The sequence below is a fragment of the Natrix helvetica genome (assembly GCF_964273705.1).
Source record: "Natrix helvetica genome assembly, chromosome: 2".
In the NCBI taxonomy this organism is placed as follows: domain Eukaryota; kingdom Metazoa; phylum Chordata; class Lepidosauria; order Squamata; family Natricidae; genus Natrix; species Natrix helvetica.
In genome coordinates this window covers 10,524,406-10,539,632 of record NC_138552.1, presented here as the reverse complement: position 1 = coordinate 10,539,632, position 15,227 = coordinate 10,524,406, and the positions used below count along the sequence as shown (strand labels likewise).

At 46.1% G+C, this 15,227-nt stretch overlaps 1 protein-coding gene across 3 annotated transcripts in view; it reads left to right on the top strand.

The window, feature by feature from the left end:
• The window catches only part of DYM (dymeclin), a 287,865-nt gene that overhangs the window by 88,406 nt on the left and 184,232 nt on the right, over positions 1–15,227 (top strand). For all 3 annotated transcript variants that reach the window (XM_081942534.1, XM_081942535.1, XM_081942536.1), the window contains exons 7-8: positions 6,799–6,924; positions 9,146–9,288. In XM_081942534.1, coding sequence (XP_081798660.1) covers positions 6,799–6,924; positions 9,146–9,288 — 269 coding nt within the window. The remainder of the gene's footprint in view (positions 1–6,798; positions 6,925–9,145; positions 9,289–15,227) is intronic.

Genomic DNA, 15,227 nt, shown 5'->3' with positions numbered 1-15,227 from the left:
CCAAAAGGAGATTTCTTCCAACAACCGGTTCTCCAAACTGCTTAGAAAGTTAACAACCAGTTCTCCCGAATAGGTGCGAACCGACTGAATCCCACCACTGGTGTGAATGTAAGCGCGCGCGGACCGAACAAAATTTTTGGGGCACCAAACCGGTAGTAATGGCGGCTGGAATCCACCCCTGCTGGAAGGCCTCCTACAGCAATCTGGAAGCCAAAATAAGGTGGTGAGGGTTGCATGTATAGGGGCCGGGGAGAGTTGCTCGCGCATGATCAAAAGGTTAGCCATCACTGCTATAGTTTGATATTCTATCTGAAAGTACCCGGTTTTCTCTATAAGCAAATCCTGCTGCTGAAAGAGATATTTCTATTTATTTTATAGAATGGCTGACTTGGTAGAAGCGTGGAAACGTTAGCAATTGAGTTTAATTTTGTGGGACTTAACAGATTTTTTTTTTTCATTTTTACGGATGACTCTAAACATAGGTAGGATGAGAAATGGAAGCCTTGAGCGTCCTGAGCCTTGTCTGCAATCCAGGGAATGACTCATGAGCGAGACATCTTAATTCCCTTTTGTAGCTGCTGAATCCACTCCCTTCCTTTCTACGGAGGAGGTGGAAGAATTCACTGGGAATATTTCCTGTTCTTTCTTTTCAAATAAGAGGATGGCAAAAGAGGTCACTGTTGGGTTTTTGGCTTCCCGTTACTTTTTTCAGAAATAAATTGAGACACTTCCCCAAACGTTTCTCAGACAAGCATCGCTAGTGTATTCTTTGCATGCCTGGTTGCCATTAGTGGATGTTAATTTGGAGAGCATTGCCAAGAGGAAAGATCACGTTCCCCGAAGATCCCCAAACAGGGGGCTCTTTGCCTTTCAGTATCCTGAACTGGCTTCATCCTTTTTTGGCAAACTCGTCTTTAAACCTTTCTGGTCAACCCTCCTCGGGAAGTGTGGCAATCAAGGCCCTTTTCCTTTATTCTTTGAATGTTGATGCTTGAATCCGTCTCTTCTGGCAACCGTCCTAAATTAGCAAACTTTTAACCTTGGATGCTTCCGGCGAAATTCGACTTGTTAGGAGATGAAGAGTAAGAAATGGCTTTTCTTCAAAAAAGCTGACGTGGGACGAGTCTATAGGTCAGTGATTCCCAGCAAGGGTACCCAAATATTGTTATCCTGCTGTTCTTATCAGCGCAAAACATCTGTGGGCATCCCAAGTTACGAACCCCCGCTATAAACACTGCTGAGCCTTGATGCCATTTTGGTATCGCAGATCAGCGAGCCTGAAAAGCCCGAGATAAAGAAGTACTTACCGCACACAGATCGCATGAAATTAAAGAACCCGATAAGAGGTACAAAAAAAGGGCAGCCAAACGGATTAAAAGGGATTGCATCTGAGGCAAAACTCTATAATTCTTGCAAAATTCTAAATAAGAGACGGCATGGTGGACACAGATAACACCCGAACTTGGATTTCAACCCTCTACACACAAATTACACACACACACAGAGATTTGGGACTCCTCAACAATTGAGGACCTGTATACTGCACAAGTCAAAAGTGGGCTGTGACAATATTTACAGACCCCCTCGCATCCTGGACATAAATTGTTTCAACTCCTACTCTCAAAACGACATTATAGAGCACTGCGCACCAAGACAACTAGACACAAGGACAGTTTTTTCCCGAACGCCATCACTCTGCTAAACAAATAATTCCCTCACCACTCTCGAACTATTAACTAAGGCTGCATTACTATTACTATTAGTCTTCTCATCGTTCCTATCACCCATCTCCTCCCACTTATGACTGCAGGACTGTGACTTTATTGCTTGTATCCTTACGATTTATATTGATATGGATGGTTTCCTGGTGCTTATTTGTACCCTATGACCATCATTAAGTGCTGTACCTTTTGTTTCGTGACAAATGTATCTTGTCTATTTATGTACATGGAGTGCAGATGCACCAAAGACAAATTCCTTGTGTGGCCAATCACACTTGGCCAATAAAGAATTCTATTCTATTCTAACCTTCAAAGTGCAGAATTTAGCTTTCAAGAAACATGGGAATGGAGAGCCATTTAGATGGGTTTAAAGGGAAACCCGGACAAATTCAGAAACTGAATAACAGACTTGGACAGGATCTTGGAGGTGTTCTAGTCCAACCCCCTGCTCAGGCAAGAGGCCCTGTACCATGCTAGACAAATGGTTGTCCAATCTCTTGTTAAAAGCCTCCAGTGATGGAGCACCTACAACTTCTGAAGGCAAGCTGCTCCACTGGTTAATTGTCCTCACTCTTAGGAAATTTCTCTTTCATGGAGGACAGGGCTAAACGCTGCTATTTGAACATCTTTGACATCATGGACTTGCATGCTTTAAACACCCAAATGCTACCGTGTTTCCCCGAAAATAAGACATTTTCTTTTGACACCCCCCCCCCAAATTTTGCTTGGGCCTTACTATCGGGGGGGAGCTTATTGGTTTGGGGTTGCTGGGTGGCTGCTCTCTTGCGAGCGGGCGCCCGAAGAGCCGGGCACAGCCTCAGGCAAACGGCTGTGTTGCGCTGTCTCAGCAGCGCAACAAAGCTGCCATGAGGTGATCACGCTCATGAGCAGCCGCCTGGCAACGTCCCTTTCCAGCCAGGCAGAGCGCCACTCACCGACCCAGTAATATCCCAAAGACGCTAAGCCGCATGGCGCTCTGCCCGGCTGGAAAGAGAGGTTGCGTGAGCACTTGTTCTGCCTCCTGCTCGCGTGCCTTCCTGCCTCACCATGCCCAACTCTCGCTGCAGGGCTGGGCCAGGGCACCGCCACGGCCCTGCCGCCACCGCTGCCACCATTCTCCGAACATAACCGGCTTTCCGGAAGACTCGGCAGCGGATCTCCGGAGTTTGGAAGCCGGTTGTGCTCGGAGCATGACGGCAGCAGCGGCAGCGGGGCAGCAGCAGTAGCGGGGCGGCAGCAGGGACGGCGGTGGCAGCAGCGGTGGCAGCAGCAGGGCGGCGGCGGTGCCCTGGCCCAGCTCTGCAGGGAGAGTTGGGCATGGTGAGGCAGGGAGGCACGTGAGCTGGAGGCAAAACAAGTGCTCGTGCAACCTCTCTTTCCAGCCGGACAGAGCGCCACGTGGCTTAGTGCCTTCGGGATATTACTAGGTCGGTGAGTGGTGCTCTGCCCGGCTGGAAAGGGGCAACCCCCTGCTCCAGCTGGGCACAGCACCATTCAGCAACCTAGCAGAATCCCCAAAGTGCCTTCCCCCCCCGACTCCTGCGGCTTTGCGCCTTCGGGATATCGCTAGGTTGGTGAGCGGCGCTCTACCTGGCTGGAGGGGGGGTTGTCCAGGGGGCTTATTATTGGGGGAGGGCGTATATTTTTGCCCACGGGAAAAATATGGCATGGTCTTATTATCAGGACATGTCATAATTTCGGGGAAACACGGTAGGAAGCAACAAGGAAGATGTCATTGCTCATCTGTTCCTACTTTTGAACAGGGGTGGGCTGCTATAGATTCGCCCTACTTCTGGAGAACCCGTAGCTAACATTATGACTGTTTCGGAGAACCTCCAAATCCCACCCCTGGCTGGCCCGACCCGCCCTGCCGCTGCCACCCCACTACCCCCCTCCCAGGAGTCTACACGTGGCTCATTTTGAATGCGAGGTAAGTGCAGGGCCCACACGGAGGCTTGGGGAGGGGGAAAAACGGGCCTCCGGAGCCCAGGGGAGGCAGTTTTTGCCCTCTCAGAGGCTTCAGGAAAGCCTCCGGAGCCTGAGGAAGGTGAAAACGACCCCCTGGCCGTGGTACACGAGACTGACTAGGCCACACCCACCATGGCCACACCCACCCAGCAACCAAGCGGAGAACCCATTGCTGAAATTTCTGAAGCCCACTCCTGCTTTTGAACTTCTGGAGCCAATACTCAGCCGCCGGGGCATCCGCTTGACTTTATGAGCCACAAATGAAAATCACAACTTAACAAGTGCCCTTCATGATATGTTTGTTTGTTTGTTTGGATTTATATGCCGCCCTTCTCCAAAAGGACTCAGGGCGGCGTACAACATTAAAAAAAAACACATCCCAAAAGTTAAAAAAAAATTAAATCCATATCCAAAAAACAAACCCAATTTAAAAGACAATACATTTAAAATAAGTTAAAAATTAACAGGCCAGGCCGGCTTGCTGGAAAAGCCAACTTTTTAGGGCGCGTCGGAAGGACCGGAGGTCGGGGATTATGCGAAGCTCCGGGGGCAGCTCATTCCAGAGGGAAGGCGCTCCCACAGAGAAGGCTCTCCCCCTGGGGGTCGCCAGCTGACACTGTCTGGCCGACGGCACCCTGAGGAGGCCAACTCTGTGGGATCATACTGGACGGTGGGAGGCTACTGGTGGCAGTAGGTGGTCTCGCGGGTACCCTGGGCCTAAGCCATGGAGCGCTTTAAAGGTCATAATACCTTGAATCGCACCCGGAAAACAACTGGCAACCAGTGCAGGCCGCCTAAAAGGGGTGTAACATGGGAGCACCCCATGACAACCCGCGTGGCCGCATTCTGGACCAGCTGAAGCCTCCGGGTGCTCTTCAAGGGCAGCCCCATGTAGAGAGCATTTTGCAGTAGTCCAGGCGAGAAAGGACGAGGGCATGAGTGACTGTGCACAGAGCATCCCGATCCAGGAAGGGGCGCAACTGATGTACCGGGCGAACCTGGTAAAAGGCCCCCCTGGTCACGGCCGTCAGGTGTTCTTCTAAACTAAGCCGCGTATCCAGGAGGAAATGAAATATGGAAAGTATTTCACTCTGTTTTGTGCTGCTACAGTTCCAAGTATGCAACACTTCTATGGCTCTTACATTTTCTCTAAGTGTAAATTTTTTTTTTTGTGGGGTTGGAAAGAGCCAGTTCGGTTTAGTGATTAGAGGCATCAGGTTAGAAACCAGAAGGCGGTGAGTTCTAGTCCCAGCTCGGGCCTGCAAAGTTGGCTGGGTGCCCTTGGGCCAGTCATTCACTCTCAGCCCTGTGAAAAAGGCAAGGGCACATCACTTCTAAAACCTTGCCAAGAAAACTTTAGGGCAGGGGTGTCCAAACTTTTTGCAAGAAGGGGCAGATTTGGCGAGGTGAAAACGTGTGAGGCCGACCATTCAGCCTCACATTCTTCGAACCATTTAACATTGAATACAAATGAACTATTTTATGAAACGCCAAACAAATAACTCCGGCGGGGAGAAGAGGCTGTGGGCCGCTCGAAATTTGAAAATGGGCCGCAATTGCCACCCGCACCCCCCCGGGCCAGACTTTGGACATGCCTGCTTTAGGGACTAGTCTAGACAGTTGCCCAGAGTCAACAATGAATTGAAGGCATAATAACTCAGTAACTTTATACTAATACTTCCATGTTGGAAGCGCTGTCGCCCAGGGGATGCCCAGTTGGGGGCTTCCTTCGCATCCCAAAGAAAGTGCCTACCGAAGTGGTGCCATTTATCTACTCATGCATGCCTGTTTTCCATGTGAAGAATTGGCAGGAGCTGGAGTGTATGGTGGGAGCTCACTCCACTCAGTGGCAGCAGTGAGTCTTGAATGCTAGCCTGCCAATCATCAGCCCACCATTCTAACCTCATGAGCCCCCACATCCCTAATAATTCTACCAGGGCCCTTTATTATCCGCATAACTCATTGGCAGTAGCTCTGGATATTTTACTTTGGGTTTTTATTTAGCTCTCCTAACACCTGAAGTTAGGCTGACGGTAAGGCATTCTCCTCTCCCTAGTTAGTTGTGTAAGAAACTTGGTGGCTATTCAAAAGCAGTGGGAAGCAATTACAAGGGTAGAATGTAGCACAACAGGACAAGAAACAGTGGTTAGAATCTGCTCATGAAAGGGAGATCCGACCTAGAAGTAAGGAGAAATTATCTGACAGTGAGAACAATTGATGGAACAGCTTGCTCTCAGGGTTGTGGGTACTCCATCGCTGGAATCCCAAAGGTGCTTTTTCTAAAAGGCAACTGGACTTTCCTGGTTTGTTTGTTTTTTCTTTGAAAACTTGAGACCGCAACCTGAGGTTTTTAAAAATAAACTTAACACCCAGAAGACAAGACAAGAAACCATGGATGGAAATGAATCAAGGAGAGAAGCAACCTGGAGTTAAGGAGAAACTTCCTAACAGTGAGAACAGCTGGCCTTCAGAAGTTGTGGGCTCTCCATCACTGGAGGCTTTTAAGAAGAGACTGGACAGCCACCTGTCAGAAATGGTATAGGGTCTCCTGCTTGAGCAGGGGGTTGGACTAGAAGACCTCCTAGGCCCCTTCCAGCTCTATTCTAATTGAGTGATTTGACCAGGATGATATAAGGTCTCTTGCCTTGAGTAAGGGGCTGGATTAGGAGACCTCCAAGGTCCCTTCCAGCCCTATGATTCTGTGTTTTATGGTGTTGAATGGTGTGATCTGATTGATTACGTGCCATAAAGTCAGGGTTGATTCTTAGTGGCTACATCAATTTTTCTCCAGGGGATCCATCCTCAACCAGGTTCTTCAGATCCTCCAATGAGGCACCCATTGCTCCTGGACTTGAGTCCATCCAAGTGCTGCTGTTGGCTTATCTTCTCCCCCCCCCCCCCAGGTTTTCTTATTTGTAAACACATAAGGAAGAGAATCTTACAGTAGTATGAATTGGGGGAGGGGTGTTTTTTTTTTGCCGAGGACTTCTTTGAGCCAAGCTCATAGCCAACATTATAGCCAATCTTTGCATATAACGTGTAAAAAGACTGCTAGTAAATATGTACTCATTGGTGTTGATTAATACTTTTATGTCTTCATTCGTTGCAGAGACATTACATACAGCATTTCCCTGGAAGCTGTGACAACACTGGTCGTTTTTCTCTCCTGTCAGCTTTTCCACAAGGAAATTCTGCGGAAGAGCATCATCCATAAGTACCTTATGCATGGCCGATGGTAGGTTACACTGCAGTACTATTTTATACGTACCGTGTTTCCCCCAAAATAAGCCCTATCCTGAAAAAAACAGCCCTAGCTTGAATTTTTAACGTGCATCCAATATAAGCCATCCCCCCAAAATAAGCCCTAGTTAAGACTCCGCCCACTCTGTTGCACCTGGCTGTACGGTGTGGGGTGAGGCGCACAGGTAAAAGTCAAGTGAGGGTGGGAATGGGTGTGTGGAGCTGCCTCGCGCACCCCGACACCTGTCTCGCCTTGCTGGCCCACTTCTTCTGTAGCTGTTAGCTACCGCTTGCGTGTGTCGCCCCCAACCTCGCTTTTGCTGTTAGAGACCTCCAGGAAGGGCCTCTGCAGCGGAGAAACGAGCTCCGGATTGACGCCCCTGGCTTCCATTTCGCCTTCGGAGGCCTTCCAGAAAAGAGCTCAATCTAGAGCTCTTTTATTGGCAGCAAAACAGGGACTGGGGGTAATGTGCGCAAGTAACACAGAGCGGCCACAGAAGAAAAGGGACAGCAGTGCGCTCCTGCTGGCCGGGGCTGTTAGTGCCGCCACCGCGAGGTAAATCAGTGGAAGATATCCCCCAAAATAAGACCTGGTGCCTTTTTTGGGAGGCAATATATATATATATAGGAGACCGAGTCTTAATTTTGGGGAAACACAGGTAGGTAGCTTTTATTCTTGAGTTTAACGAGCATAGCCCTTGCATTTATTCTGTCAAAGCAAATCTTTTTATTTAGATGTAGATTAATTTGCGCTCCTGAAAGATCTCCCAAGCTGATAACAGATTGACTCTCTGGGCAATAAGAATTTTCTTTTTTTTAATCTCACTTAAACAACGGGTTGTTAAATAAATATGCTGAGATGAAAGTATTGTATGCCGTTCCACTTCATAATTTTAGGATATGGAGTGAATTAGAATGGCTCTGCATTTTTACAGTATTTTTTTTAAAAAAAAACAAAACTTCATAGCAGCAGTTAGAAACCCATTGTTTTCTAGATGTTTTAGATGTTAACTTCCATCAACCCAAGCCAACATAGCCATGGCAAAAAGAGATTTTGGGAACTATATTTTAAATATTTAGAATGTACCAGGTTGTTTAAGCCTAAAGTTTTGGTTTGCAGGGAAGTATTTATTGTTTTTCCTTCTGTGAATCTCTAAAGAGTAGGCATTAGTAGTTTTTGAATTTACTGGAACCAGGTTAAGAGCAGGTTGTCACAGATATGTACATTTATTCACCCTTCATTGCTCAGTACCTGTGAGTATTTTGGACTCATTTCCCTGTAACAGAACAAATAGTGGTAAACTATTTTTATTTTCTAAATATATAAATGCCAAGTCATATATAACTGATTTCTGAATATATTAAAAAGGTTATGGGAAACTTGTGTTCATTTTCACAGACTAGCAGCTTTTTTTAGCACCTCTGTTAACACATTTAAAATATATTAGCCTTTTTAAAATTCAGAAGAGTTGAGTGTGTTTAAGTAGGCATCATATTAGAGCATTGTTTCTCCAGCTTGGTGACTTTAAAATTTATTTATTTATTTTATTTGATTCAATTTATCAGTCGCGCCCTCTCCGCGAAGGGACTCGGGGCGACGTACAATCAAATATAGAGACATGTGGCATGGAGGAGGTAAATACATCGACAATTAACAATACAAAAAGTAAAAGCCACAAAGTTAAAATAAATAACAATAAAATTAATACAATTAAAACAATTAAAATACCCAAAAGATTTAAATATACAGTTTAAAATTGCCAGGGAGGTTAGAAGTTCTGATTAAGCCAGGCCGGCTAGTTGGAACAGGTGGGTCTTGAGTTTCGTGCGGAAGGAGCGGAGATCCATCGTTATCCTGATATCTGGGGGGAGGTCATTCCAGAGGGCTGGGCCCATCACAGAGAAGGCCCTACCCCTGGGTGCCGCCCTCTGGCACTGCCTAGTGGACGGCACCCGGAGGAGTCCCTCTCTGTGAGAGCAGAATTCTGGGAGTTGAAGTCCACGCATTTTAAAGTCACCAAGCTTAAGAAACACTGAATTAGGGATTTTAACATTACATGAATCACTTAGTGACCTGTTTTCATTTTTAAAAGAGCACTTTTAAACTTTCGCGTTTTAGATAGTTTTGCAAAATAGAGGAAAGGAAAGGAATGATTTGTCTGCATTCTGGTGTAGTCCCAAATCCACGTAAAACTGTGGCTCTTTTGTATTGCCAGTCTCTCATACACCAGCCGACTAGTGAAAACTTTGTTATATAACTTCATCCGTCAAGAGCGAAGCCCTCCTCCAAGTTCCCATGTCTTCCAGCCTGAATCCGAAGGAGGTGGATTGCTATACGGAATTGCATCAGGAGTAGCAAGTGAGTTTTATTGGTGTTATTGCTGCCTGTGCCTGTGCCCATCAGACATTCAGTGCTTTCATTTCTCTCTGTGAATATATTTTGGGCATGTCAGATATCTGAATCAGGTATAAACCTTTTCTCCCTTTTATAAGAAATAGAAGTAACATCTTTTATTGTTATCTGGAACCTCTATTCCTATGTCATTTCACTTCATTCTGCCTTGCTTTCGAAGAGCAGGGTTAACAGGGGTAATGTAATTTTACATTTATTGATACACCGCCTTTTATTATTATAAATAACTCAAGGCAATGAACATAACCAATGCAGATAGTCCTCGATTTACAACAGTTCATTTAGTGACCGTTTGAAGTGACAACATCTCTGAAAAAAGGGAGTTATGACCACTTTTCTCGCAACCGTAGCAGCATCCCCGTGGTCACATGATCAAAATTTGGCCGCTTGGCTACTGATTCATATTTATGACAGTTGCAGTGTCCCAGGGTCATGAGACCGTCTTTTGCGACCTTCTGGCAAGCAAATCATTGGGGAAGCCAAATTCCCTTGTTACTAACTTAAGAACTGCAGTGATTCGTTTAACAACTGTGGCAAGAAAGGTCGTGAAATGGGGACAAAAGTCACTTAACAACTGGCTCATTTAGCAATAGAAATGTTGAGCTCACTGGTGGTTGTAAGTCGAGGACTACCTGTACTCCTTCCCCCTCCTACTATATCTACAACAACCATCCTTTGAGATGAGTTAGATTGAATGAGAGACACTAGCCTAAGGTGACCCAGCTGACTTTCATGACTAAGGCGGGACTAGAACTCACAGTCCTCTGGTGATTGGCCCAAGGTGACTCAGATGGTTTTCATGACTAAGGCGGGACTAGAACTCACAGGCCCCTGGTGATTGGCCCAAGGTGGCTCAACTGGCTTTCATGACTAAGGCGGACTAGAACTCACAGTCCTCTGGTGATTGGCCCAAGGTGACTCAGATGGTTTTCATGTCTCAGGCAGGACTAGAACTCACAGTCCTCTGGTGATTGGCCCAAGGTGACTCAAGTGGCTTTCATGACTAAGGCGGGACTAGAACTCACAGTCCTCTGGTGATTGGCCCAAGGTGACTCAGATGGTTTTCATGTCTCAGGCAGGACTAGAACTCACAGTCCTCTGGTGATTGGCCCAAGGTGACTCAAGTGGCTTTCATGACTAAGGCGGACTAGAACTCACAGTCCTCTGGTGATTGGCCCAAGGTGACTCAGATGGTTTTCATGTCTCAGGCAGGACTAGAACTCACAGGCCCCTGGTGATTGGCCCAAGGTGACTCAACTGGCTTTCATGACTAAGGCGGGACTAGAACTCACAGTCCTCTGGTGATTGGCCCAAGGTGACTCAGATGGTTTTCATGTCTCAGGCAGGACTAGAACTCACAGTCCTCTGGTGATTGGCCCAAGGTGACTCAAGTGGCTTTCATGACTAAGGCGGACTAGAACTCACAGTCCTCTGGTGATTGGCCCAAGGTGACTCAAGTGGCTTTCATGACTAAGGCGGACTAGAACTCACAGTCCTCTGGTGATTGGCCCAAGGTGACTCAACTGGCTTTCATGACTAAGGCGGGACTAGAACTCACAGTCCCCTGGTGATTGGCCCAAGGTGACTCAGCTGGCTTTCATGACTAAGGCGGGACTAGAACTCACAGTCCCCTGGTGATTGGCCCAAGGTGGCTCAACTGGCTTTCATGACTAAGGCGGACTAGAACTCACAGTCCCCTGGTGATTGGCCCAAGGTGGCTCAACTGGCTTTCATGACTAAGGCGGGACTAGAACTCACAGTCCTCTGGTGATTGGCCCAAGGTGACTCAGATGGTTTTCATGACTAAGGCGGGACTAGAACTCACAGGCCCCTGGTGATTGGCCCAAGGTGGCTCAACTGGCTTTCATGACTAAGGCGGACTAGAACTCACAGTCCTCTGGTGATTGGCCCAAGGTGACTCAGATGGTTTTCATGTCTCAGGCAGGACTAGAACTCACAGTCCTCTGGTGATTGGCCCAAGGTGACTCAAGTGGCTTTCATGACTAAGGCGGGACTAGAACTCACAGTCCTCTGGTGATTGGCCCAAGGTGACTCAGATGGTTTTCATGTCTCAGGCAGGACTAGAACTCACAGTCCTCTGGTGATTGGCCCAAGGTGACTCAAGTGGCTTTCATGACTAAGGCGGACTAGAACTCACAGTCCTCTGGTGATTGGCCCAAGGTGACTCAGATGGTTTTCATGTCTCAGGCAGGACTAGAACTCACAGGCCCCTGGTGATTGGCCCAAGGTGACTCAACTGGCTTTCATGACTAAGGCGGGACTAGAACTCACAGTCCTCTGGTGATTGGCCCAAGGTGACTCAGATGGTTTTCATGTCTCAGGCAGGACTAGAACTCACAGTCCTCTGGTGATTGGCCCAAGGTGACTCAAGTGGCTTTCATGACTAAGGCGGACTAGAACTCACAGTCCTCTGGTGATTGGCCCAAGGTGACTCAAGTGGCTTTCATGACTAAGGCGGACTAGAACTCACAGTCCTCTGGTGATTGGCCCAAGGTGACTCAACTGGCTTTCATGACTAAGGCGGGACTAGAACTCACAGTCCCCTGGTGATTGGCCCAAGGTGACTCAGCTGGCTTTCATGACTAAGGCGGGACTAGAACTCACAGTCCCCTGGTGATTGGCCCAAGGTGGCTCAACTGGCTTTCATGACTAAGGCGGACTAGAACTCACAGTCCCCTGGTGATTGGCCCAAGGTGGCTCAACTGGCTTTCATGACTAAGGCGGACTAGAACTCACAGTCCCCTGGTGATTGGCCCAAGGTGACTCAACTGGCTTTCATGACTAAGGCGGACTAGAACTCACAGTCCCCTGGTGATTGGCCCAAGGTGACTCAGCTGGTTTTCATGACTCAGGCGGACTAGAACTCACAGTCCCCTGGTGATTGGCCCAAGGTGACTCAGCTGGTTTTCATGACTCAGGCGGGACTAGAACTCACACTCTCCTGATTTCTAGCCTGGTGCTTTAATTTCTAGAATAGATTGGCTCTATGTTTGGTCCCATAGATCATGACGTCTTCAACTGTAATGCCAAGTGAGATTTTCACACCTATTATTTTGGACATGTCAATTATTCTACTTGCACTGCCTTTTCGTCGTCTTAGTAAATCCCATGAAAAAGTAGTATAATTCATCTCAAGAACCATCTTTTTGTGAACATTGGCAATTAGCATTGGCAATGAAACAATTTTTGTTTCATTTCGGTAGCAGCTGCACGTCCAGTTGTACTCTCTATACAATGTCGGCATATGTCTGGTCTGGTACAACGATATACAATATATGGTGGACTGGCCTTCCCTTGAATTGCGATAGAAATCACATTTGGTTTACCCTGCTTGTTTGGGTATCTATTTTCAGCATGAATCAATTCCATGTCTGTAGGGAATGCTAACAAGGCCTAACCACAGCATTCTCTCTGTGTGTGGTACAAAGATCTTCATATGTGTTTTATTTCCTCTTTCTCTCCTCCCTCTGTGTAACTCTCCTGCAACAAAAAAACAATTAAACCAAATTGTCTGCACTTCCTCCTAGTTAAAGACCCCACAATGAACTAAATGCTAATCCTAAACATATTTATACCCTTAATGTTTTGCTTAAGGCAATAGAAAGCAGTGAAGAAGAGTCTTGGATGATTTGAGATGCAAGTATTACGCATCTGTAGGTCTACGTTTAGCTGCTATTGGTTTTAAGTCAGGTTAACAACAACAACAAAATCCTCAGTAACTTTGGTAATAGAGCAGTTTTGATTCTCACAATCATCCAGATGCTTAGACTAGATTTGGCTTTTTTATCCATTTATCAAGTCCTCCCCAAGGACCTGGGATAGTCAGATGTTGATGTTTGATGGGGTTAAAGGCATCGTCATAGGATGTAAGCTGTTCCCAGGAAAGCTGCCTTTTGCAATTGACTGATGGGGATTTGGTCAACGCCAATCATGTTCAAGTTCTGCTCCAGTTGTTTTGGGATTGCACCCAAGGGGCTTATTACTATTGGTACTAGCCTTGCTTTTTTTGGGGGGGGGGGGGATAGTTCTTCTACTTCTGCTTACTTTGTATTTTGTTATTTTCTCCAGTGCTTTCTCTTCTATATTAATTGTATACAATATATTGTTCATACTAATTAATAAATTAGTAGTAGTAGTAGTAGTAGTCGACACATACTGTATATTATACCAATATGTTATGGACATCCTAGGAATAATTTGATGCATAGGAAGGCCAGCACAGCTACAGAATTGGCAGCTGTGGTTTCATATTTTTGTGAATATAATAATAATAATTGGATAAAAATGGCCAAATGGAGTCTAAATATCTGGCTGACTGTGTGACCAACCATCATTGTCATCATAACAGTTTTCTGTGCTGTCCAAATCTGGGTGGTTTTAATATCAATTAGATAATTAAAGAACATATGACATTTTGTTTGAGCTAGATAGTGCCGTTGAGTTGACGCTAATTTTTAGAGTGCAGAGAAGAGCAACAAAGATGATTAGAGGTTTGGAGGATAAAACATACGAAGAACGGTTGCAGGAACTGGGTATGTCTAGCTTAAGAGAAAGAAGGACTAGGGGAGACATGATATCAGTCTTCCGATATCTCAGGGGTTGCCACAAAGAAGAGGGAGTCAAACTATTCTTCAAGGCACCTGAGGGTAATACAATACAATACAATAGTAGAGTTGGAAGGGACCTTGGAGGTCTTCTAGTCCAACCCCCTGCCTAGGCAGGAAACCCTATACCGTTTCAGACAAATAGCTATCCAACATCTTCTTAAAGACTTCCAGTGTTGGGGCATTCACAACTTCTGGAGGCAAGCTGTTCCACTGATTAATTGTTCTCACTGTCAGGAAATTTCTCCTCAGTTCTAAGTTGCTTCTCTCCTTGATTAGTTTCCACCCATTGCTTCTTGTTCTACCCTCAGGTGCTTTGGAGAATAGTTTGACTCCCTCTTCTTTGTGGCAACCTCTGAGATATTGGAATAATGCTATCATGTCTCCCCTAGTCCTTCTTTCTCTTAAGCTAAACATACCCAGTTCCTGCAACCGTTCTTCATATGTTTTAGTCTCCAGTCCCCTAATCATCTTTGTTGCTCTTCTCTGCACTCTTTCTAGAGTCTCCACATCTTTTTTACATCGTGGCGACCAGAACTGAATGCAGTATTCCAAGTGTGGCCTTACCAAGGCATTATAAAGTGGTATTAACACTTTACGTGATCTTGATTCTATCCCTCTGTTGATGCAGCCTAGAACTGTGTTGGCTTTTTTGGCAGCTGCTGCACACTGCTGGCTCATATTTAAATGGTTGTCCACTAGGACTCCAAGATCCCTCTCACAGTTACTACTACTGAGTAAGGTATCACCTATACTGTACCTGTGCATTCCGTTTTTGTTGCCTAAATGTAGAACCTTACTCTTTTCACCATTGAATTTCATTTTATTAGATAGTGCCCAATGTTCAAGTTTGTCAAGATCCTTCTGTATCTTAAGCCTATCTTCTGGAGTGTTGGCTATTCCTGCCAGCTTGGTATCATCTGCAAATTTGATGAGTTCCCCATTTATTCCCTCATCCAAATCATTGATGAAGATGTTGAAGAGTACTGGGCCTAAAACAGAGCCTTGGGGTACTCCACTGCATACTTCCCTCCATGTAGATGCAGTTCCATTGAGAACTACACGTTGAGTGCGGTTGGTCAGCCAGTTACCAATCCATCTGGTGGTGATGCTGTCTAACCCACATTCTTCTACTTTATCTAGTAGTAGGTTATGGTCTACCTTATCAAAAGCCTTACTGGAGTCCAAGTAAACTATATCAATGGCATTCCTCTGGTCCACTAATTTTGTCACATTATCAAAGAATGCAATAAGATTAGT